At 36.2% G+C, this 27,459-nt stretch overlaps 3 protein-coding genes across 4 annotated transcripts in view; all 3 read left to right on the plus strand.

The window, feature by feature from the left end:
- LOC110453318 overlaps window positions 1–3,292 on the plus strand; it is a 26,361-nt gene extending 23,069 nt beyond the window's left edge. The window contains exons 2-6 of one of the 2 annotated variants that reach the window (XM_021502218.1): window positions 19–46; window positions 919–1,161; window positions 1,522–1,573; window positions 2,545–2,718; window positions 2,936–3,291. In XM_021502218.1, coding sequence (XP_021357893.1) covers window positions 19–46; window positions 919–1,161; window positions 1,522–1,573; window positions 2,545–2,718; window positions 2,936–3,111 — 673 coding nt within the window. In that variant the 3' untranslated portion in view covers window positions 3,112–3,291. The other variant, XM_021502219.1, reaches the window with a different exon arrangement.
- An 11,811-nt stretch (window positions 3,293–15,103) lies between these two features.
- LOC110453307 lies at window positions 15,104–21,145 on the plus strand. The gene is made up of 4 exons (XM_021502198.1): window positions 15,104–15,224; window positions 19,323–19,559; window positions 20,292–20,340; window positions 20,967–21,145. Exons 2-4 carry the CDS (start codon window positions 19,329–19,331, stop codon window positions 21,143–21,145), a joined length of 459 nt encoding a protein of 152 aa, XP_021357873.1. The 5' UTR covers window positions 15,104–15,224; window positions 19,323–19,328.
- Window positions 21,146–21,392: 247 nt separating this feature from the next.
- LOC110453309 lies at window positions 21,393–26,228 on the plus strand (the record flags this gene model as incomplete). Its single annotated transcript, XM_021502199.1, has 3 exons — window positions 21,393–21,477; window positions 21,774–21,848; window positions 25,290–26,228. Coding segments are annotated over exons 1-3 (1,072 nt in total), but the record flags the coding sequence as incomplete, so codon positions are not given.
- Window positions 26,229–27,459: the final 1,231 nt, after the last annotated feature.

Here is a 27,459-nt window from a genome sequence, read left to right on the forward strand (position 1 = left end):
TTATAATCTGCTGGCCATATTTCAAGGCGAGAAGCTAGCCCGTAAGGTGAGTATGACAACATTATGTTTTTTAGATTTTCAGTATGTCTGAGAACGTTGCAAGACTGAATGCATATGTAAACAGTCCTAAATTGTGTCCAATTACAAAACAAAACATGACAATACCATTTAGGGCTTGGTTATGCGAAAATTATTTTTGTAATGAAATTGTCTCTACGTTATATTACAGGGACAACTTCTGATTATATTATTTGTCTGGTATATGTGTTACTACATGTACCATATACGGTTAATTACTCTCCAAAACTTAATCGATATAACTAGTTAACAACACTACTAGGAGTTTTGGGTACTTTGGGGGTCATGACTGGTGTTTACCTTTATTTAGTGACTCAATAGCAAGGCTACTAAGACATTCCGTGCCAAATACTTAGGAATGGGGGAGGAGGGAAAGCAAATCGTTCAAGCACATGTGAGTATAACTGTTATCGGATATGAACCTCTTAAGTAAACTAGAAAAATATTAAACATATATTATGGTTCACTATAAACATAAATTGAAAAGCAGTATGTGTCTACACCTAAGTCGTTTTTTCTCTGCTATCGCAAATGTTGATTAATCACCTTAGATATGAAATTCTGCATGGGCCATAACCAATATTTGCATGATGTCAGGTAAAATGATGTACATATCTTAGTTAAAGTTTCATTATGATTGTTTTCCACATATAGGACATAACCGGTAAACAAATTATTTTAATGCCCAGTTACCTATTGTGTTCAGTTAAGGAAAGCCAAACTGAACATTTTTACAGCTCAACATCATTTATATTGCTCACATTCATACACATTTTCTCGATTAATTACCATGAAACCTTGACATTTGTTTATAGTATAGTATGATATGTTTCACTTAAGGTGGCAATGGGCGTGGATTTGGCAGTGTATCGTTCACGGGTCGGTCAGTTTGTGCCTCGACCAGTGAAGGGTATTGTGTCAAACATTGACTACCTGTGTAAAGCTATCGCCAGTGTTCGGGGTGGCCTGATACGACAAGATGGATTAAACAGCAAGGGGGCTGTTACATTCATTGGTCTCCTCCTGCGTGCACAGGGCATAGAGCCGAATCCAGGTCCAGGACCAGGAAAGGGAGATGAACATGTACGTTTAATTTCATGACTTAAATTACGAAACGTGGTATTTGTTCATACAAAACTGAATGAATTTTGGTGAAGCCTGCTATCTCCGGGTATTATTGGATTGCAGATGTACAAATATAATGAACAGTCATTCTCATTCTCTATTGACCTGGTCTAAACAATGCAAAATATTAGGCTTGAAACAATATGTTCTCAGAGCTTAAGCAATATCATTTCATTACACATAAAATGTACTTACCAGTCATTTTAAACAGCATTGAAACCAGTCATATTGTTACCCGTAATTTCTTTATATATTTTTGTTGACATGTACTTGTTTCTACATTTTCATTTTTTTTTAATAAAAAGCTTTCCCTTACAGTCATTTGCAGACGCACAGATGGAAGACAATGACGATATCAACATCACACTCCGTACGTACGACTCCACTCTTCGGACTTTAAAACAGTAATAGGACATTAGACCAGCTGATAAATGTTGTGAAAAACTTCTTGATTTTTTTTCTTTTCTGCCAAATACACGCTCAGTTTGATGTTTCTAAAGTATCAGTAATGCAGGGGCTTCATTACACAGACAGGAGAATGCTTCTGGAGAAAAAAAAATCGGTATTATAGGATTAATTCTCAGCCTCTCTGGACCTAGTCTACACGATGACAAAATTGAGATGTGAAACGGTATGTTATCGGAGTTTAAGTAATATGATTAATACACATATAATAAATAATACATTATACAAGTAAGTTATATTTTTGCAATTTTTAAAAGCATCCTTCATGGACGAATGTTGTAAAATTTATAAATATATAGATACCAGTCAGCTGGTATGATTAGCAACAACGAAATTAAATTTAAAATCGTTACCAAAGATATACACTCAGTATAATTCACGCTCACGATGTGTACGTTTGTTGCGATATATATTCTATATATTGTTTGTCTTAAAAGTTCTCAATGGAGTTTTTGGTTAAATGTCTTTATTTTCCTAGACTAAATGCTCTCTGGGCTGCATTTATACAGCGAATAAAGCTAGTATGTAAAAAGGATTACCAAGAGCTAAGTTCTATTTTTGAAAATTCCCTAAATCAACATCGTTATAGGTATTATGTTATTTATACCCGACTCCAACAGTGTTGTAGCAAAGTAAATAATCCACGCGTTACAAGTAAAAATGTATACTGCATTATACTTCAGTACTGTGTTTATCATGGTTTTAAAGTAAAATATGTTGAGATATTCTTAAGAATCTCTACCCTTTTTAAAAGACTCTTATGTACATCAAGTAACAAAACATAGAACATGTCAAGTGAAAATTAATGTAATTTGATCGTAGGCCTTGCAATACATCTTAAACAGTTTTTGAATGTGTTCAGTTATTCCATTACAGACAGTAACACTGACCCAAACATGGCTGACAGGATTAGCCAGTTTATGGAATCTGTTCTACCTGTCAACAATCCCACCAATAATGGAAGTAGTCAAACAGACGAGTACGAAGGCGCAGTAGCAATACCTGGTCCTTCTTCCGGAGCAATTGCCAAAACAACCATTGTACCTCAAGGTAAAGTAATGAAACACTTTTGCAAAACAGTAGATAATGTGGATTCAACATTGGATATTTAATATCAGAACTGAATTGTTCCATATAACCTTTATGTATATATAACAATAAATATCATGCTGTGCTAATTGTCGAATATTTAAGATAATGAGCTTTTCAAGTTGAGATTGTATCCTATTTTCTTTTAATATATATATATATTGGACATATCTTTCAGTGGTGGTCAATTACCATGACAACAGAAAATATAATGAAGAGATTCGCGTAGAAAATATGAAAGTGAAAAACGCTGAAAATGTATGCACAGGACAGACTATCATCCATACTGGTTTGTATAGATTCAATCTTGTTACTGTTTTTTTTCCTAATTGTCCCTTGATATTTTATTCGTGAACACTTTATTTCGTGGTGAAGTGATTATCTTTTACAATGTTGATAGTTAATATTTATGTGTGGAATTAATATTCAAGAATAATTAAAACTTGCAAGTGAGCTCCTTTTCGCCTTTTGGCCGGCGTTGTGCGTCCGTAAACAATTTATTTCGACCTCCTCTCCAAAACCCCTGCAGAAACCTGCCATGGCCAAAGATCAGCCAAACATGTCCAAAGGGGCCTGAGGGGCGGGGCCAAAAAGGCTCAAATTGACTAAAATTTCAAAAATCTTCTTCTCAAGATCCAGACATGGTAGAATCAAATACTCTTCATAGATGGAAGCATCTTAAGGTGCTTTACCAAAATTGTGAATTTCATGACCCTGGGGTCTCACGTTTCTCCCTTACTGGGGAGGGGGTAAACTTTACTATAGTTTATATAAGGAAATCACATTTTGGACCAGTATTTGTTTAATTTTCATTGGAATTAATGCAAACTTGGATAGCATTATCCATATTCGATAGCAGTTTGATGATATGCACATATCAGCCCTGACTGGCCACCAGGGGCTGATGGNTTACTCAAAAATGTGTATCCTGATAACAACATAATGTCTGGAGTATAGGCACTTGAAGGAAGTCCGTTTTTCTTGTTGATGTAAACCATATATAGGAAACCGCAAAAGTGACCGCTATAACAAAACTGAAAAGAAAATTTATGAACACCATTCAAAATATTACGATGACTGTAAATAGTGGTTTTTTTCAGCAACAGGGGAAGAGGATGACAGCATTCCGGAACCGAAGAAAATGAAACAGGCGAAGGAAGCAATTATGAAAAGTCCCAAAAGAATAACTCTTGAAGGTAACATCCCGATGTTAGTTTGAACAGATGACATGCATAAGCCAATTTGTCTGTACAACTCCCATTCTGCCAACTTCACCAGATGAAATATCAGTCGAGAATAATGCCGAGGTAGAACCAGTATCACATGACTTCATTAATTTCCGCATATGTTAAATAATCCATTACTTTGCAATTGATAATAGACATATAACAATATGCACATAGTAATCTCTCGGGTAAGCATCCTGTGCACTCCAGAATCTGTGTTCAAATATATTTTTATCTGCGGTCTTGTAAGATCTTGAACTCTGACAGGTTAACCTTTGACCGTTCATTTTTCCGTTAAGGTTAACGTTGACTTTTAACATTTTTCCGACGGTCTTCAAATCAAACCCTAAAGTCGTTTGCCTCTCTCTGCCTTATATAATGGGACACATCTATCGTCTGCGATTTATCTTTCAAGTGTGTAGGGATGTTTAAGAAAGTCTTATTGGGATACCTTGCCTTACTATGCCATTTCTTAAATTGGTTCGTTTCCGGCACAATTTTGATCATACAAAAAAATGTAGCCCTACATTTCTTTATCGGAGTGTGAATTCGACTGTTTTAATTCAATGATGGAGATAGTTATTGTTAAATCCTGCTGCAATCCTCTTTTTTGATCTCTAGTGTATCATCAATATAGCTTTATACAATACCTAGACTTTTAGTCTGTACGGTCAATGTCTATGGTTTCTACATAAGACGTACTTCCCTTGCACCAATTGGCTAACACTTGATATACCTTGTTCCCCATAGCTGTGTCACAGCGTTGCTAATATTATTTGTTTAAAAAGATGAAGACCGTTGTCAAACCATGTTGGCATAGACTTGCTTTCTTATGCCAGAAGTTTGAAATTTTAAGCAGTTCTGGATGTTACTGAGCGCTCGTGTGGAGGATATATTTGTGGAACTACCCACAACATCGTGTGCGGTAAGCTCTTCATCATCCAGGAGATGGTTAATGGAAGACACGCTTTCAGCCAAACCTTCTAGTTTTGAAACTATTGTAGTTAACAACCAACACAGTAGAAAAAGAAATACACCAAGTAAGGGCAAGGTTATCCATCTCCCCAAAAGATCTGTCTAAGAATTGCATCCAATACTCTTGAAACATTACATGAAAAACACGTTTATAATCAGTGTCCGACATGACATTTACACCTTTGTGCATTCGTGAAAGCATATCGTGATCTGGTTCTATTTGGGCATAGTTATTAAGATCTGATTGTTCGTCTTGTGAAGTTGACATCTTGCCTAAACACCTTTCGCGACAAAGTTACAAGCTTATATATTTTGCTGTGTTACATCAATTAATTTTACATCCTTTGTCACCCAGACAGAAAGAGCTTCAAAAATATTCTGAAATGATTGATTTCTATATCTTGTAACACGCAGAATAAAACCTTTTTTTAAATGCTTGCGTAATGCATCCATCTTTTCAATATCTTTTGTGCATTTAATTTGTCTAAAGCCACAACAGGATTTTTACTTTAATTTAATCTGTTTCCCAGACAATGCTGAAACAATGTTAAAACGACACATCGAGGAAACAGACAATATTCTGGTGACTAGGAGGGAAGCTGTAACGGCAGTGGCCAATCGTCTGAAAGAATACAACATGGTGGTCATAGCTGGCGTCACGGGGGAAGGGAAGACAACTCTGGGTAGGGAAATATGTAAACAGTTGAGAGACGGTACTCTTGACAAAGATATCAAACCAAAGACACCTGTTCTCGTGATAACTCCCCAGGACTGGAGTGACGTCGTGAACGACAAAGATGATATCGTTGTGTTTGTTGATGACATATTTGGGAAGACAAACTATCAGACTGGGCTTCTGAATGGTTGGAAACCATTTTTTGATAGAATATTGCATTGTTTAGAGGAGAAAAATGTTTGTTTGGTGGTGACATCTCGTACACACATACTAAAAGATGCTATACGGGAATCGGGGGTATTAATAGAAATGGTAAGTGACCACATTCTATCCGAAAAGAAAACAGTAGATTTAACTGACGACCAGAAATTGACTTTACCTGAACGTTCAGACATTTACAAGAAATATTCTCGCCAACGACAGGTTGACCAAGGCTACTTGTCTACTGTTCCAGTTTATAGTTTTCAACCAAATATTTCTTTAGGTTTTGCTCTGGTTTGCAAGCATTTCTTCACCAATGATTCATTTTTTGAGAAAGGTGAACAGTTCTTTTTGAAGCCTGATAGAATACTTACAGAAGAAATAGAGAAAATGAGGCTGACTGAACCGCACAAATACCTTGCATTGGTATACTGTTTCTTAAACGATGAAACTGTAGACAGTAAAAAACTCGATCCCCTTAAAATCTCAAAGGAAGATAAAAAGACTTTGAAAATCTATGCAGAAGTTTGTGGCGTTATTCAGACTGACAACGTATTGACTCTGCTCAAAAACGGACTAGACGCTTTGAATCGCACATATCTTACGGAAAAAAATAGGGTGTTTACATTTGGGCATCAGTCAACTGCAGACAGTGTTTGTATTGTGTTTGGAAAAGAAAATCCAGAAATTATTTTAGAAAAATGTAGCAACCGTGTGATATTAGAACTGCTGGATGTTTCTGAAACTGATCAAACCGATATTTGCACCTTACATGTTCCTAAGAATTGCTTTGAACACCTTGTAAAGCGAATTTACAAGATGATTATTGAAGGGGATGGAATAACACTAGAATCATTCCCCCGGTTCAAAAATCAAGAGCTTGCAGATTGTCTCTTAAAGTATATCACCACAATTGGAGACATACGAGCTTTCCATCGAGCTCATTTAGGTTACGAGTACTTTTCCACCAGAAGTCTATTAGAATCTTGTGCGAACAATGTTTTTTTCTTGAAAGCTCTTTTCAATTTCAAAGTTGATGAGTTCATTGTCAAAGAAAGCGGTATTTTGTTCTTTTCGAGAACATTACAGGGAACATTACTACGATCCCTAGAACATAAAAACAAGGCATCCATGTCGTTTCTGCTTGAGTACGGGGCGTTCTTAACGGAAAAATGTCTTCATGAAGCAATTAGTTCCAATGACGTGGACTTGACAGAGTTCGTATTATCAAGGAATATCTGGACAAAATCAGAAATCAGTAGGTGCACAAAACTTGACACACCAGATAATATACGTGGTGTCCTAGAGAGGGGAACCAGCATGTGCAAGGTGCAGGAGATAAGGAATCTGTATCGCAATCAGAATTCATACCAAGCATCTACAAAACTCTCACATATGAGTGCCAAAGATATGTCGACAGCCGTTGAAGCAATGGATTTCCACACGCTACAAACAATTTTTCAGTCCCCGGGGTTGAAAAATCAGCATAATTGTCTTATAAAAGCAATCCTGGACAAAAAACACAAGCAATTAAATGATGCTATCGCCATTAAAAGAATAGCTGGACAAATCGACGGAACAGTTGTCCAGTGTGCGTTACATCATTGTGACTTGGACATGTTTCGTTTCTTACTTTTGTCATCAAACATCAGTGCTTCACATCTGAACTCAGTGCTTTCTGTAGCCATTCATCTGAACAAAACTGACGAAATAGAAGTTCTGATCAAGGCAGGTGGACAACCGACCCTGGAAGATTTTGTGAACAAGGCAGGGACAACGTGTATGGGTGTGGAGTGTGTTGTTGAAACTATCATGAAAACCACATCATGGACACGTGCACAGCTTGATCGTGCGCTTGACGCAGCCGTGCGCTCCGGTACACATGCTACAATGAAATTCCTTATCAAAGGTGGAGCAAAGTTTCTAGAAGATGCGTTGTTAAATGTATCTAAAAGGCATTATGGTCCGGAAGTGGAGTATAAATACAAATTGACTGCTTCCTCTTCAAAAGCAGATGATAAGCTGAGGGAACTTTTAGAAGAAGATCCGGCAACAGAAATAGAACAAACAGTTCATGAAGCAGTTCAATATGTTTTTTCGGAACACGAATGGTCGCAAAAGCAACTGGATGATGCACTTGATGCTGCATTAGTATCGGGGTCAGTGGCAACCTCACAATTGCTGAGGCTCAATGGAGGCACGTTTCACAGCAATGCTTTGTTAGCCGCTGTAAGAAACCTGCGTTATGCACTACCCATTGTTAGGTTTGTGCGAGAGTATGGGGAATGGTCAGTTGACCAGTTGGGCAATGCATTACACGAGGCTTTAGTCATTTGCAGGCCGGACGTTAGTATGTACTTGAACAAAGAAGGAGCATTGTTCAATGATTCGAGTTTAAAAAATGTTCTTCGGTGGAAGGTTGAACAACATGTTCAGATCAAACTCATAAAACACATTTTTAAAGCTCGTACCTGGTCACCATTTCTGCTAGATGAAGCCATTGATTTTGCATGTGAAACAGAAGGACTTGCAATTCTTGCAATTCTACCAATTGCAGAGGCTAGGTCAGAATCACTCACTAGAAATGTTCTTCTAAAATTACGAACGGTTGGAAAGAAGAAAAAATGGATTATTCAGACGTTAAAAAGCAGAGGCATGGATGCTGATCTTGCTTTAGTTTTGAATTATGAAATTCAAGAAGGTTGCACAGACATTGTTGAACATCTTATTGGTGAGCTGGGGATTTCCTGTGACAACGATGGCTTATCAAATGCCATGGACAACACCCGGAACTATCAAAGCTATGAGAGACTGAAAATGGTCCGTCTGGTACATGAATCGCAAAACTGGTCCGATGAGTTGCTGACGAAGGCGTTAGACAAAACTGTAAGACTGGGGTACAGTGAGGTGATATTGTACCTACATAACCACGGGGCCAAGTTCAGTGACAACAGCCTGGAGTACGCAATGATGCATAAAAATATAGGATACGAGCCATATGATCTTGTTACTTATATAATGGAATCACGTCATTTCAACAAAGAACAAATGAACAGTGCACTGACAAAATCTTTAGAGATTGGTCATTATAAACTCGTGACTATGTTTCATGAAAAGGGAGCAGAGTTCGCCGAAAAAAGCCTACAAAACGCAATCCGCAAAGAGTGGATACTCTCAGATCGACTCCCAGCAGTCCAGTTCATACTTAATGCAAGACGATGGGACACTGATGAAAAGAATGACGCGCTGCACAAGGCTGTAAAGTTAGGGGANAATGGTACATGTATGACAATAGGTGCAGCATTAAGATGGTACATGTATGACAATAGGTACACCATTGGGATGGAACATGTATGACAATAGGTAAGGCATTAATATGGTACATGTATGACAATAGGTACAGCATTAAGATGGTACATGTATGACAATAGGTACAGCATTAAGATGGTACATGTATGACAATAGGTTCAGCATTGGGATGGTACATGTATGACAATAAGTACACCATTGGGATGGTACATGTATGACAATAGGTACACCAATGGGATGGTACATGTATGACAATAGGTACAGCATTAATATGGTACATGTATAACTATAAGTACATCATTGGGATGGGACATGTATGACAATAGGTTCAGCATTGGGATGGTACATGTATGGCAATAGGTAAGGCATTGGGATGGTACATGTATTAAAATAGGTAAGGCATTGGGATGGTACATGTATGACAATAGGTACAACATTGGGATGGTACATGTATGACAATAGGTACACCATTGGGATGGTACATGTATAACAATAAGTACATCATTGGGATGGGACATGTATGACAATAGGTACAGCATTGGGATGTTGCATGTATGACAATAGCTACAGCATTAAGATGGTACATGTATGACAAGGGGTACAGCATTGGGAAGGTACATGTATGACAAAAGGTACAGCATTAAAATGGTACATGTATGACAAAAGGTACAGCATTAAAATGGTACATGTATGACAATATGTACACCATTGGGATGGGACATGTATGACAATAGGTCCACCATTGGGATGGTACATGTTTGACAATAGGTACAGCGTTGGGATGGTACATGTCTGACAATAGGTACAGCGTTGGGATGGTACATGTTTGACAATAGGTACACCATTGGGATGGGACATGTATGACAATAGCTACAGCATTAAGATGGTACATGTATGACAATAGCTACAGCATTAAGATGGTACATGTATGACAATAGCTACAGCATTAAGATGGTACATGTATGACAAGGGGTACAGCATTGGGAAGGTACATGTATGACAAGGGGTACAGCATTGGGAAGGTACATGTATGACAAAAGGTACAGCATTGGGATGTTACATGTATGACAATCGGTAAGGCATTAGTATTTATGATGCAGTGTAAATTGATGTTTGTGTATTACTTTCATCTCTGACAATACATAAAAATAATGTCTATTTGACAACGTAAACATAGTGTTAAGAAGTACCTGACAATACAAAATCATAATGTTTATTTGACAATATAAACATAGTGTAAGGAGTACCTGACAACATTCGTGCCAATATTGCATCCACTGAATTTTTGGGATGAGGTACAGCATAAAGTTATGTCATTATTAGCATACCATAAAATACGTAGTGTAAATATTGATATTTTTTTAGAGTGTGTTTGTATGTCGAGGTCATATTGGGAATCATCTGATCGGTCGGAATGAACGTTAATATGAAGTAACTGGTTTTATACTGATGTGTAAATAGAAGTTACAGTGTTATTTTTTTGAACCTGCTACGTGTTTTTGGTATACATAACATTGATGCAGGCATGCTTTGTTGATGGGATGTAGCCAATCCTATACACGAGACACAAGACAACTGTGTTTGATTATTGTTTGGAGTGTGGTCCAAGAACGGATGAAAGCAGGACGGAGGGAACACTGCAGGTTTATGGTAACAAAATATGTTTTAATATTTAACATGAGATAAACGTGCATTTTAAATGTCAATGAGTATGGTATCTANAATGTTTTAATATTTTACATGAGATAAACCGGCATTTTAAATGTCTATGAGTATGGTATCTAACTGTTGTGTACACTCGTGAAAAGATTGCGTGAGAAATACACTCTTCCAAGTGTATTCGGTACATGCGTGGTCATTTACAATTTGGAATCTAGTATGTTTTAGTGTTATAGCTGTCTAAAAAAAGCATTAATTGTACATACATTTTGTATAACTTGAATTCAATAATTGTAATTGTAATTCATCATGCTTTGAAAAAAAAGGACGAAAAGACCTTATATAGTATTACTGTTTAAAAATGTTCGTTTACAGTATATGTACTTAGAAATATTGTAAACGCTATTAAGATATATCTTCCTGGTATAAGTACATGGCTTATAGTATATGGCTTACAGGTGCTTTTTAACCAATTTTCATTATTATGTTACGAAAGTCAAATACGTCCTAAATTTAAATTGTTTTGAAGTGTGTATAAGTAGGTTCTAGCTGTGCATTTGAATTTACACTTGGCTTGATTCCCTTTTAAAAGCGAAAACCTATGTTTTACTAGATATGTATGATACGCAGTAATAAGTGGCTGTGTTGCCTCTCGGTGACGTCGTTAGTGTCTGGAATAAGAGCACTTGGTCTACCACTTTTGGTTAAAATAGTTATAGAAATAAAACAACACGGGCTCTAACAAGTCTTGAGAAGCTGGCTTATTGATATGTGAGACGCGGTAGTCTAGTGGTAGGACTCCGGGCTTGTGACCGAAGGGTTGCGGGTTCGAGTCACGTGACGGAACTGTGTTGTATCCTTGAACAAGATACTTTACTCCGCTTGTTCCAGTCTACTCAACTGTAAATGAGTACGTGGATGGGCAGTGCTAGAATTGTTGAATGAACGCTGTGAGCGCTGAAATGGCAGCACCTACTGTATGCTCCAGGGAGTTGAGAAAGATATGGGCAAAGGCCCTATACCCACGGATTATAATTTGTGAACTGCTTTGAGAAGACCTTCTTACTAGGTTGTGATAAAGCGGTATATAAGAACCTCGAATTCATATTTTTATTATTTATAATGGGCCTATGAACAATCTTAATCATAATTCATTCTTAAGACAATGATATCAATGCCTCTTTGTGTGAGTAAGGTCTAGGGACGTTGCACGTTTTCGGTTTTTTTTCTCCGGAGCAATGATAAATTAGAAGTAAGTATTTGTTTTTTAACTTCGATTGTTAGTTTGGAGCTTTTGTTTATTTTTGTTATTATGTTTCATTAGTCTACATGCAGACTGTAGCATGAACAATGGAGGTTTATGATGTATTGTTTTAGCTTACAATAATTTTATTAGATTTATCATTATTTATATTTGTATACATATTCCTTTCATTTATAATTCTGTTAAACATACAATGCTTCGTAAGGTCACGAAATACCCTGTTAAAATGTGTTGGTGATAACGTTTGATAAACACATATTTCTCTTGAATACATTTTACGTGCTTTTATAAGAGGATTTGAATATCAACAAATACCCTGTTCAGGAATAGGTGTATTAGTGTATTAAAGGAAACATTTTCTAACAAATTCCACATTGAAGCCAGTGGATCAAGTGTGTATAAATGTATTGGTTTGTTTTCTACAATTTGACGTATTTAATGCAAAACATTAACTTATCTGGCGAAGTGACCTTTTTATTATTTTATTTTGTGTATAAACTGAAACGTTTTACAAAAAAAGTGATAGTTGTATTTTCAACTGATAACTGTACTTGTTGTTTTACTTATTGTGAAGCAACAGATTTTAAATATGGAATTACATGAAGAGTTTTATCACAAAACTGCCAGTCATATATAGTAAAATCGGTCAGTGACATACGGTCATGTATAAATTTGGTATAACACATGTGTAACAAAACTTAAAGATAAATGTAAATATTTGAAGAAAAAAAAGAAAACTTAAAGGTGATGTGATTGGTCAAAACCTTGGGAACATATATGCCACTAAATTTAAAGGTACTACTTTTATTTACTTTACCACATAACACATTTACTGTTATTTTAAATGAATGTGAAATGGTTTTTTTGCTATTATTCTTTTCATTTCATTTGATACTTATCAATATTGAAAAAAAAGGAAACAAATCTGGAACTACTTTGCACTACGCGGAATGACAATACTTTGATCGGAGTACTTTGGTTTTAACTACATAGAAACAGCTGAGAGTGTTGTGATAAATAGAATATTACATTCGTGTCCATATCATATTGAATTTGTTAAATTCATTATGTCAAATTTGTTTTTTAACAGATAGGAACGCTTGTGTGACATGCAAGCGTCCATTATTAAATTATTAGTTTTAATCCCGAAGTCTGTGATGATGCTATATTATTTACTATTTATTATCTAGATAGGACATGATTAGCAATGACTGTGATATTCTGTACATGTTTACTTATCTTACACAGATTCTGTGTTGTTTTATAATTGTTGTTACTTTGTTGTGAAAGTGTACATTTATCATGCTTGACCATATGCTATGTAAGACGAATCTTTGCCTCAATATGTCATCAAGTTGAAATAAAGACTATTATTGTTATTATTAAACTCGTTCAATAAATTCAATATGACATGGACACGAATGCAAGATCATCACTTAAGCATCGTTTCCTATTGATGTACATGTATTTTAGAGAACTCAATATATAATTTTTTGGCATTTCCTAATATATCAAATTATATTTTATATGTAAAAGGCATGTTATTTTTATAATTTTTGCAAATGCAATTTTGTAATAATATTTTGGGGTTAAAAAAATAAAATTTCCAATAAGGAGTTTTACTACAATTTTTTCGTTGTTTGATCATGAGAATATAATTCAGTCTAACATTGCAATACACTTCAATATTGCAAATTTGTCGCAACAGTAAATATGTAAATAATAAAATAAATGAATAAATATCAAGAAAATTATATAGAAAATAAAGGATAATTAGTTATAGCATATCGTAATCGTCAGAGATCAAGACCAAACAATGTGTGTTAAATATGCTACAACTTCAATACACAAAGCCAAAATTAGAGATTTCGATACGAATAGACAACTCGGGACTTGAGGGTACACCCAACCAAAAGGAAAAGCATCATACACAACACCATCTACAGATGAGAAACCATATGATCCAGAAAGGTCAGCGTCTGCTTCAGCAGATATAGCAGCCATCATTTCTAGGGAAAAAAACGTATATAAGCTCTTAAATATTGGTAAAGGTCGAGGTTGTCACGAGCTTATAGTTGGGAATCGAAACCCACGACAATTATTGAGCTTAATGTAAATTAAAGTACAATGAGTCCCTGTTATCTACAAGGCCTACATTTATATTACAGATTATAGAGAAATATGTCTATCCATCTCGTTATGTTAAATATCACTATATCACTATTCTGTCTTTTCGCATTGCAGATTTATATGGTCTTGTGGGCGGGTATTGATTGTTACGTCATTAGTTTGTGTGCAAAAATTACGTCGTTTTGGCTGAAATTTTCATAGAAAAAAATAAAATATGGTTTAAAACGTTCCACTTCGATGAGTTATAGGCCGAGCTATGAAGGTAATAAACTGCTTTTATTACAGCTTTAATCAGTTCATAATACAAATTATTATTTTGTAATGGATTAAATTGATACTGAAAATAATTCAATGCATCAAAACTCTTACAATGCAGAATTTGGCAGATTGTAAAAGTCTCCAACATAATTTCTCAACATTTTCCTAGGATTCGTATGTAAGTGGGTATACGTGACGTTTCAATGGCAGGTACGGTATGTACTCTGTCACCATCATCAGACAAATGACCAGTCTAGCGCATGAACGAATTGGCGATATAAATTCGACGTCGATTCGACAACGCTATAATAGTTTTATCCGTCATTTCGTACATTTATAACAATTAAGTAAGTATGCGCTTGTAGCGTGGCCGAATCGACGTCGCTTTCATATTGTCAACTTGCTACAAGAAAGTCCTTAACTATTGCCAGATTTTAGAAAGATATTAAAACCCACTTGTTTTCATCTGTAATTTTGACTCTTTATGGGAGACGTCATGTAAATACATTATGTACAAGCTCACCCAACATACACAAAAATCGGCAACCTGCACAATGTATGGTGTATAGATTTAAATGCATTTGAAATGTATTTATATCTGCTTATGTAATCTTATATCGTTCAGTGTGTCCGTGTAGTGTGGAGCGCCTTAACGTATGTACATGTTGTATACAATACTAACCAGTAGCATATTGCTACGACACATCATGGACGTTAACAAAGGCTTTAGTAGATGATTACTAAGATTCTAGGAAGACGAAGCTAACCCGTAAGTTAAATCGGATTATGCAAATGTTGTATGTAAAGGCTTGTTGGGAGATTTATTTAGATATTTCATAAGGCAAGGCTCGTGTCATTGTAAAACAATTGTAAAGGGCTCGTCTTATTACCTAAGAATATGGATGGACGAAAACTATGAAACACTATTGGTAAAACAATTTGTTTACGTATTGTTTTTTTCTTCTCTGTAAGTGACCTTTGAGTGCAGAATATGTGTTCACTTGCACAGCTTCATAAATCACATGTTAACAAACAATAACATTATATATGTATACCTGAAGTATCCATGAAGTTACGTTTTTCGAGAATATGTTTAAAAATTCCAACATAATGTACATGTATTTCAATTGAAAATATCACAACAGATCATTAAGCTAACAAGGCTGATCATACTAGATAAGCCAGATCACATGAGTGAGAACTTTTGTACTGGGATCACTACACGCGTTCCATGTAAGCCTTGTTAGTTTTGTTTTCATTTGTCTTAGATCACATGTGAATATATTTTACCTTTCTGGACCCTTAATGCATTTCCTTACAATTTTCTCGATATTACTCCATCCATTGATACTCCAGTACAGATGTTCTGTTCGTTATTTTAAATATCCAAGGCTGTGCACAAGCACAAATTTACGTGTTCAAATATCACATTCCTGACTAAAGGAACTTTATTTTAATCAAAGAGTTTGACCAAAGGCCATTTAAGGATTTTTCGTTGTACTCTATAACCAAACTGTTTCTACCATTTGTTAATGAAAGGAAAACTGAGATGGGCGACTAAAACATTTTCAGCTGACATGAGCCAGGATGAAAAACAGTTTATCTATCTAAATCTTAAAATAGCACAGAAATCTATATCTGATTATACATTAGTACATGCCATTTACTGAACCTCCTTTGCACCCAGTATATGTTGTTTCACTGATAAGATAACAGTGGCGTAGCATAAACATACACTAAATTTTTACCATCTATCTATATTTATTAATTTCTTTTTTAATGATTAATATAACCCTCTGTATCAATCGTAAAAAAGGACCGAATAATACAAGAGAGTCCAGGGGGATCTTGTCGCCTACCATTGTGTCATCTTCATTAGTTCTATGTCATTTCGATCTTTTCTCTTCTTTTCTCTTATTTCTTCGATGAAGTCATGTAAACAGTAAATGCACCTTGAGGTAACCATTTTGTTTCCATTCTTTCCAATCTCAAATTTAATGAAAAGCTGCGGAACAAATTTGAAAAAGATCTTTTCAGTATTTCCTGACAAAAAAACAAAATTAAACATTCACTCTCAAATATCCAAGATAGCCCTTATCTACCATGGTTTTTATCCAAACCATCGCAAAATTGAACATGTTAAGAAACAGACTAACAAAACCTACATATGAAATTTGAGAAAGATCCTTCAAGTACTTCCTGTGAAATTGCGATACCAAACATTCGCTGTCAAATTCCAAGATGGCCACCTCTCGTCCATTTTGTTTATCAGATTAGTCTAAAAAGTAAACATGCACAACTACGGATCAAAGGACACCAACATATGAAATTTGAAACAGATCCATCAGGCACTTCCTGAGAAAAAGCGATAACAAACCTTCACTGTGAAAAACCAAGATGGCTGCCTGTCGGCGATTTCGTTTATAACATCAGTCTGAAAAGTTAACATGCAAATGTTAAAAACGGAACTAATCGTCTTTTCCCCAAAGTGTCACCAAACAATGGCTCTCCAGCCCAAGGTTGGTGCCAGAACTATTGAGACTGTTCCAACTGTTAAAAACCTAGGGGTATACTTTGACAGTTCTCTGAACATGGAGAAACAAGTGAACGCTATTGCCAAATCCTGTTACTACCAGATCAGGAACATCGGCTGTATTCGGCAGTTTCTAACTGCAGATGCATGCAAGATTTTGGTGCATTCACTTGTTACCTCTCGGTTGGATTATGGTAACGCCCTGCTCTGTGGTATATCTGACAAACTAACTAGTCGTCTGCAAAGGGTCCAGAACACTGCAGCACGGCTAGTTACTCGTACATGAAATAGAGAGCACATCACACCTGCGCTTTATACGTCGCACTGGTTACCTGTACGATACAGGTCACAGTACAAAATTATGGTATACACATACAAGGCACTGAATGGAACAGCTCCTAAGTACCTACAGGAGCTTGTTATCCTGTCAAGATCACTGCGGTCGGAGTCAGAATCTTTGTTGTGTGTCCCAAAATCTCGCACTGTGACCTGCGGAAACATATGCTTTGGGAGGGTTTCGGCTACGTTGTGGAATTGCTTACCATCTGCTATTAGGAAGTCAAATACCCTGGCCAAGTTCAAGAGGGACATAAAAACTCACCTCTTCACGTCTGCATTTTTTTATCTTTGCAAAGACGTCATGTAAATACCACCCTTTTATTTGTTCAATTATGTGCACATTGCTTTCTAAATTTATGAAAGTGATTGCATAGTATCGCGGTCACATGAATGATTTAAAAGTAGTAGGTATTAAATATGACATAGTTTATTTCAGTGGTATTATACTCTTATGAAAATCAAAATTACTTAGAAAAGAAATTGTTTTTTTTCTTAGAATCTCTCACATTAAAATGAACTAAAGATGTTTCAAGTTAATTTTAAGTTTTTTTAGAGGCTTTTTGCGCATTTATATCGGAATAATCTTACCCTACAAATGATGTCAGATAAATGAGAGATATTTATGATAAATAAAAATAATCAACAAACAGTTTTATGAACGGTAAAATGTATCATGGTTTGCGACACATATATATGTTATACATACGGGGATTGAGAAAACACTTTCTGTTACCCACGTACTGCATGTTGTAACATCCTCGATACTCAAGCGTTACGTTCACTGTTGCTCTCTGCAACCCTGGAACATGTGAAAGCAAAATTGAAGGCACGTTGCTAGCTATTTGATTGTTCAAGGTAAAAAGACCTGACCTATCGCTAAAGCAAATACATGTCCTTTGCAGATAACAGCATGGAGACACCCGGCTTCAAAGTCAGTCAATTTTACAGTTACGCGACCGAAAGATTCTTTTTAGGTACATCAAAGGGTTCAACTCATATTTTCATCTTATCCACAAGGTTTTGCAAATTGAGTTTTCGATTTTGCTATGTCCAGGGGTGCAGAGAACGAAAGTGAGATAATCCCTCCTAGAGTATCGAGGGTGATGTTGTAAGAGGCAACTATAGTATAGTAACCACTTACCAGAACTTGGGAATTACTTTTGTGCTCTCTATTTAGGTAAAAATGACCAAAGTCAATCTGCAGCACCCATCGCAAGATTGGGATCTTTGAATTTTCTCTCTACTGCCTAATTACTCTTTGTTTCCTAGCGCCTTGTTTGATAATGCCTCACTTTCGGCATCAGTGTCAAACATTCCGCGCTATCGGTTCTGTCCCCAGGCAGGGACACACCTAAATCCTAGAACTGGTAGTTGTTAGTCCCTGCTTAACGTTCAGGATTAAGTATAAAGGCAAGAACTGGTTTATCCTTTGTCAGTATTATGTGACCTGCTGGAATACTATGCAGGATGCCTTTTTCATGGTATTTCAGTTAGGTAGAACTATGGAGTCGGAATCAGATCCGTGCTATGAAAAGGAGGCAAATACATCAATATACCGTCTCCAGCGCAAATAAACACATGCAAACATCCACAGATCCACGCACATACACACACACACACACACACGCACATACACACACACACACACACACACACACACACACACACACACACACACAGAGGCAAGGAGGCAAATACATCAACATACCGTCTCCAGCGCACATAAACACTTGCACACATACACACATCGGGGCACATCCACACACACACACACACACACACACATGGAGGCATGTGTTTAAAGGACCTTACCTTTTAATAAGACGTTAAACAAAATAATGCCAAACTGAACCAAATTCTTCCATATTCAGCATGAAGTGTGCTACAGTATATATCGATTCGTTGATTATGATCGACCTCATATCTATGTCAACTGAGTGTTATAACTTGTTTTTAACCAAATAAACACAATTACAATACAATATTTTACTTTAGGAAAAAATGAGCGTGGATTTGGCAGTGTACCGTTCACGAGTCGGTCAGTTTGTGCCTCGACCAGTGAAGGGTATTGTGTCAAACATTGACTACCTGTGTAAAGCTATCGCCAGTGTTCGGGGCGGCCTGATACGACAAGATGGATTGAACAGCAAAGGGGCTGTTACATTCATTGATCTCCTCCTGCGTGCACACGGGATTGAACCAAACCCAGGGCCAGGAAAGAGAGGTCAACGGGTACGTGTATCTAAGAACTAACCCTACTTAACGTTATCTATTCTTATTTGTATTTCTTTTAAATTTAGGTATATGTTCCGTTAGAATTAAATCAAAGACCGTTGCAAAAACCTCTCTGAACTGACTTAAACGCTGACAACATTGACGCGTAAAATGAAACGTTATCTCGGCTAGAGTTTATTCATAAATTACATACGAAAAGAGACGTCAATCGCGATAAAACTAAATAGCACTTGCGCGTTTTTTTTAAAATTATTTGTTACAGTAAAAATGATTCATACATTGTATCTTAAGATATAGGCAACCATCTAGTAAGCATGTACTAAGGGTGTTTCCGTAAGTACTTTGGGTTGAGGACGTGTCGGGTGGATGTCAGGTGGTGTATGGCATATGAAGGGAGCACTCGCTAGGTGCTCTTTTCGAGTTCGTTGCTCATCACCGTGTCTATAAATGATATTTTTCTTATACATAGAGTCAGGTTGTTTTTTATCGACGCATTTAAATGCAATTATTTTTGACGTATGTTGGACAGTGGGGGTAGGATATAGTGATCAGGTGTGGTTTGTATCTGGTTGTGGGTTATAGTAAATGAATGAGCAACGAACTATCATCCCATTTATCTCTTGTGTGATCACTTGAATTTAATTGATTTATATTCGGACGAATATATTATAATCGTGAGGGATAATATAGTTTTATGAATATTCAATGTAAAACCCTTGTTCATTACAGTCGGTTCCAGACGAGCCTGAAGAAAATGATGACGTCAGCATACATCTAGGTAAATACGATCATTAAACAGTGTATCGTTTATAAATACATATCAATAACTATTTTAAAACATAGATTACTACGTTGGATACTTGTAAATTAGATTGTTTTTAGATTTGATCTACTAACAGCGAAAATAAAGATTACTTAGTAAAATAGACAATTTGTTGGTGCTACGTCAATGTAACGAGACTTAGCATCCGCGATACTCCAGGGGTTATGCACATTTTTGCACCCCTGGAATATGTCATGGCAAAAATTGAAGGCACGGGGCAAGCTATTGGACTGGTCTCAGAAAAAAAATCCATCATCATAGCTTATGTCCTTTCAAGATTACAGAGGAGTGAAACCAGACCTCAAAGACAGTCAATTAAACTGTTACGCGACTGAAAGGTTCTTTTGATGTACATAAAAGGATCAAACAAGTCTTCTTTGTCTCATCTACAGGGTATTGCACCCTGAGCCTTCGCTTCAGCTATGACATCCCTCAGGGTTGCTGAGAACGAAATATATTAATATTGCAAATATTGTAACACTTATATTTTGTGATGTTTCTACAAATGTACCAAGATAAAATATGAAAATGTGAATCTTAGAAACAATAATTAACAGAAATGGGAACGCATTATTTTGTAGACAGTAACGTTACCCTAAATAGTGCGGATAGGATCAGTCGGGTTATGGACTTTTTTTCTACCTGTCAGCAATCCTTCCGATACAGAAAGTACTCACACAGACGAGTACGCAGGCGCAGTAGCAATACCTGGACCTTCTTCCGGAGCAATTGCCAAAACAACCATTGTACCTCAAGGTAAATTAACGAAACACTTTTGCAAAATAGTAGATGCATTAAAAATTGGATAGTTAACATCAGAACTGAATTGTTCCATTTAACCTATACATATTCTAGTATATATCACAAAATATATATTGCTGTGCTAATTGTCTAAGGTAAGATACACTGTAATAAGCTATTCAAATTAAGTTTGGTTCCTACTTTTCTTTTAATATATATATTGAACGCATCTTTCAGTGGTGATCAATTACCATGACAACAAAATATATAATGAAAAGATCTGCGTTGAGAATATGAGGGTGAAAAACGCTGAAAATGTATGCACAGGAGAACAGACCATCATCCATACTGGTTTGTACATATCTAATCTTCAAATAAAACAGTTTTCAACATTTCTGCAAAAGAAAAATGTAGCGAATTGTTTGATATTTGATTGCATTTGTTTTCGATACTTTTTTCAATGCCATTGAGCTTTTACTAAGTAGCTGTAATTTTGTTAATTACTCGTCGTTGTTGATTACATTTATGTGTAACCGAAATACAGAAAGGATCACTATAGAAAAAGAATACTGGCAAATTTTCAAATGGACACCCACGTAGGATAAGACTGTATAGGTGATTGGAAGCGATTTTTCATTTCCTTTCAGGCCAGGAAGGTGATAACAAAGACGAGGACATTCCAAAACAGAGGATGAAAAGTCCCAAAAGAATTCTGCTTGAAGGTAACATCAAATAAATATAGATGTATTTAGTAAATAACCCTTCATTACAATTATTTATTCGATGGTAGTTGTGTCGAGTAAATAATCCTTCATCACAAGTCTTTATCTGATGGTAGTGTATCGAGTAAATAAACCTTCATCACAGGTCTTTATCTGATGAAAGTTGTGTCGAGTAAATAAACCTTCATCACAGGTATTTATCCAATGAAAATTATGTCGAGTAAATAAACGTACATCACAAGTCTTTATCTTGTGGTAGTTGTGTCGAGTAAATAAGCCTTCATCACAAGTCTTTATCTGATGGAAGTGGTGTCGAGTAAATAAACTCCATCAAAAGTCTTTATCTGATGGTAGTTGAGTCGAATAAATAAACCTTCATCACAATTAAGTCTTTATCTGATGGTAGTTGTGTAGAGTAAATAAACCTTCATCACAAGTCTTTATCTGATGGAAGTTGTATCGAGTAAATAAACTCCATCAAAAGTCTTTATCTGATGGTAGTTGGGTCGAATAAATAAACCTTTATCACAATTAAGTCTTTATCTGATGGTAGTTGTGTCGAGTAAATAAACGTTCATCACAAGTCTTTATCTAAAAGGAGTTGTGTCAAGTAAATAAACCTTCAACACAAGTCTTTATCTGATGTCATGTGATGGCAGTTGTGTCGAGTAGTAAATAAACCTGCAGTACAATTGAGTCATTATCCGGTGATAGTTGTGATGAGTAAACAAATTTCATCACAAGTCTTTATCTGCTGGTAGTTGTGTCGAAAAATAAACGTTCATCACAAGTGTATATCTGATGGTAGTTGTGTCGAGTAAATAATTCTTCATCACAAGTCTTTATCTGATGGAAGTTGTGTCGAGTAAATAAACGTTCATCACAAGTCTTTATCTGATTGAAGTTGTGTCGAGTAAATAAACTCCATCAAAAGTCTTTATCTGACGGTAGCTGGGTCGAATAAATAAACCTTCAGCACAGGTCTTTATCTGATGGTAGTTCTGTCGAGTAAATAACCCTTTATCACAAATCTTTATCTGATGGAAGTTGTGTCGAGTAAATAAACTCCATCAAAAGTATTTATCTGATGGTGGTTGGGTCGAATAAATAAACCTTCATCACAATTAAGTCTTTATCTGATGTTAGTAATGTCGAGTAAATAACCCTTCATCACAGATCTTTATCTGATGGAAGTTGTGTCGTGTAGTAAATAAACCTGCAGTACAATTGAGTCATTATCAGGTGATAGTTGTGATGAGTAAACAAACTTCAGTAAAAGTCTTTATCTGCTGTTAGTTGTGTCGAAAAATAAACGTTCATCATAAGTGTTTATCTGATGGTTGTTGTGTCGAGTAAATAATTCTTCATCACAAGTCTTTATCTGATGGAAGTTGTGTCGAGTAAATAAACGTTCATCACAAGTCTTTATCTGATGTTATCTGATGGTAGTTCTGTCGAGTAAATAACCCTTTATCACAAGTCTTTATCCGATGGAAGTTGTGTCGAGTAAATAACCTCCATCAAAAGTCTTTTTCTGATGCTAGTTTGGTCGAATAAATAAACCTTCATCACAATTTAGTCTTTATCTGATGTTAGTAATGTCGAGTAAATAACCCTTCATCACAGATCTTTATCTGATGGAAGTTGTGTCGAGTAGTAAATAAACCTGCAGTACAATTGAGTCATTATCAGGTGATAGTTGTGATGAGTAAACAAACTTCATCAAAAGTCTTTATCTGCTGGTAGTTGTGTCAAAAAATAAACGTTCATCACAAGTGTTTATCTGATGGTAGTTGTGTTGAGTAAATAATTCTTCATCATAAGTCTTTATCTGATGGAAGTTGTGTCGAGTAAATAAACGTTCATCACAAGTCTTTATCTGATGACAATTATGTCGAGTAAATATACCTTCATTACAAGTCTTTATCTGATGTCAGTTGTGTCGAGTAAATAACCTTTCATCACAAGTCTTTGTCTGAAAGGAGTTGTGTCGAGTAAATAAACGTTCATCATCAGTCTATATCTGATGGTAGTTATGTCTAGTAAATAAACTTCATCACAAGTCTTTATCTGATGGAAGTTGTGTCGAGTGCATAAACCTGCAGCACAATTAAATATTTATCCGATGGAAGTTGTGTTGAGTAAATAAACTTCATCAAAGGTTTTATCTGATGGTAGTTGTGTCGAAAAAATAAACGTTCGTCACAATTCTTTAGCTGATGGAAGTTGTGTCGAGTAAATAACCCTTCATCACAAGTCTTTATCTGATGATAGTTGTGTCGAATTAATAACCCTTCATCACAAGTCGTTATCTGAGGGTAGTTGTGTCGAGTAAATAAACCTTAATCACAAGTCTTTATCTGATGGAAATTGTGTCGAGTAAATAACCCTTCATCACAAGTCTTTATCTGATGATAGTTGTGTCGAATTAATAACCCTTCATCACAAGTCGTTATCTGAGGGTAGTTGTGTCGAGTAAATTAACCTTAATCACAAGTCTTTATCTGATGGAAGTTGTGTCGAGTAAATAACCCTTCATCACAAGTCTTTATCTGATGATAGTTGTGTCGAGTAAATAACCCTTCATCATAAGTCATTATCTGATGGTAGTTGTGTCGAGTAAATAAACCTTAATCACAATTCTTTATCTGATGGTTGTTGTGTCGAGTAAATGCCCTGCGTCACAATTATTTATACTTTGCGGTCTTTTAGACACAAACCATTGACAGATTTGATAAATACTTCGGAATAGGTTAGTAAGACGTTAGTCGCTCCTTATTTATATCTTTATGATCAAACTTCCTGCTGTGATTCTCGCTGTATCACCTCTACTATATCGTCTTAATCTAGGCTATCATTTTATCAGAGCAGAGACCAACATTACTTGATCGAGAGATTCCGTACACAACCCGGCCTAACTGAGTATTCTGTGATAGATGTGGGAAGGCATTGTTAGTATTTGTTGTCTAGAAAACGTAAGGAAGCTGTCCTACGCCAGAATTGTCTAATCCTTAGGACCATTGAATATTATTGAACGACTTTCCGATGAGCTTGTTCGTAAAAACAAAGCGTCATCGTCAAGCATGCTCATACAGTCATTCTTTTCCATGAACTAATACATAAATATACGTCTAGATTTTCTTCATGATGAAACATTCTCTGCTGTAATATTGGAAATATTGCCTCTAATTGATCAAATATCTCTGATCACTTGCTACACCAATTTTGACCGTATCAACTTTCGAAAGTAAAACAACTTCGATACCTCAACATCATTTTATGAAGCGGCGTTGAACAACTTTACATCAACATTACACACAAGGCAAAATACGATTATCTCTGTTTGCATTAAACTCTTATGTTATTCTATTATTAATACAGGAATACATATGTAATCGTATTAAAACTACTATTTGTGAACTTCCATTTCATTTTTTCCAGAAAATACTGAAGTGATGTTAAAACGGCACATCCTGGAAACAGGCAAATTACTGGTGACTAGGAGGGGAGCTGTAGCGGCAGTAGTCAAGCGTCTGAAAGACTACAACATGGTGGTCATAGCTGGCGTTACGGGAGAGGGGAAGACAACCCTGGGTAGGGAAATATGTAAACAGTTAAGAGACGGTACCCTTGACAAAGATATCAAACCCAAAACACCCGTCCTCATGACTATTCCTCAAGACTGGAATGATGTCGTGAATGACAAAGATGATATCATTGTGTTTGTAGATGACATATTCGGGAAGACAAATTATCAGACAGGGCTTCTGAATGGTTGGAAACCATTCTTTGATAGAATGTTAGATTGTTTACAGGAGAAAAATGTTTGTTTGGTGTTAACGTCTCGTACGCACATACTCAAAGATGCCAGACGGGAATCAGGGGTATTCGTTGAAATGGTAAATGACCACATTCTTTCCGAAAGGAAAACCGTAGATTTGACTGACGACCAGAAATTGACTTCGACTGAACGTTCGGACATTTACCATAATTATTATCGCCAGAGAAAGGTTGACCAAGGCGGCTTGTCTACCGTTTCAGTTCATAGTTTTCCACCAAATATTTCTTTGGGTTTTGCTCAAGTTTGTAAGCTTTTTGTCACCAATGATAAATTTTTTGAGAAAGGTGAACAGTTTTTTATGAAGCCCGATAGAATACTGACAGAAGAAATAGAAAAAATGAGGCTGACAGAACCGCACAAATACCTTGCATTGGTATACTGTTTCTTAAACGATCAAACTGTAGACAGTAAAAAACTCAATCGCCTCAAAATATCAAGGGAAGATTATGAGACTTTGAAAAGCTATGCAGAAGTTTGTGGCGATATTCAGATTGACAACGCATTAACTCTGCTCAAAAACGGACTTTACGCTCTAGATCGTACGTATCTTACGAGGCAAAACTCTGTGTTCACATTTGGTCATCAATCAATTGCGGACAGTGTTAGTCTTGTCTTTGGAAAAGAAAATCCAGAAATAATTTTAGAAAAATGTAGCAACCGCGTGATACTGGAACTGCTGGATGTTTCTGAAACTGATCAAACCGACATGTGCACCTTGCATGTTCCTACTGATTGTTTTGAGCACCTTGTAAAGCGAATTTACAAGATGATTATTGAAAGGGTGTGGAGCGAGCTGTTGAAACCATCATAAAAACAATATCTTGGNGATCGTCTCTTCGAGTATATCAACAAAAGTGGAGACATGCGAGCTTTCCATAGAGCTCATTTAGGTGATGACTTTTCTTCCGCGAAAAGTCTATTAGAATCTTGTGCGAACAATGTTTTCTTTTTGAAGTCTCTTTTCAAATTCAAAGTTGACGAGTTCATCGTCAGGGAAAGTGGTATTTTGTTCTTTACGAGAACATTGCAAACAACATTGCGGCGATCACTGGAACACAACAACAGGACATCCATTACGTTTTTGCTTGCAAATGGGGCGGTCTTAACTGAAAAATGTCTCCATATAGTAATTGGTTCACACGATGTGGCTTTAGCAGAGTTAGTATTTTCAAGGAATATCTGGACAAAATCAGAAGTCAGCATGCACATTGACGACAAAACACATACTCGTGAAATGCTGCAGAAATGTACGAACACGTGCAACGCAGATATGATACGAAATAAGTATCTTAATCAGAAAACATACGTAAACACAAAAGATACTAACATCTCAAGTATGAGTACCAAAGAGATGATAACTGCCGCTGAGGGAATGGACTTTAACACGCTACATACGATTTTTCAGTCCCCAGAGTTAAAAGATCATCACTGTCGTCTGATAAAAGCAATACTTGAAACAAAACACAAGAGGTTAAGTGAAAGTATTGCCATCAAAAGAATGGCTGGACAAATCGACGGGACAGTTGTCCAATATGCGTTACATCATTGTGTCTTGAACATGTTTCGGTTCTTCCTTTTCTCATCAAATGTTAACGAAGCACAGTTGACATCAATGCTCTCTGAAGCCATTCATCTGAACAAAACGGACCAAATAGAAATTCTTATCAAAGCAGGTGGACAACCGTTCCTGTATGACTTAATTTGGAAGGCAGGGACAGTTTGTATGGGTGTGGAGCGAGCTGTTGAAACCATCATAAAAACAATATCTTG

Source organism: Mizuhopecten yessoensis, unplaced genomic scaffold, assembly GCF_002113885.1.
Source record: "Mizuhopecten yessoensis strain PY_sf001 unplaced genomic scaffold, ASM211388v2 scaffold7269, whole genome shotgun sequence".
In the NCBI taxonomy this organism is placed as follows: domain Eukaryota; kingdom Metazoa; phylum Mollusca; class Bivalvia; order Pectinida; family Pectinidae; genus Mizuhopecten; species Mizuhopecten yessoensis.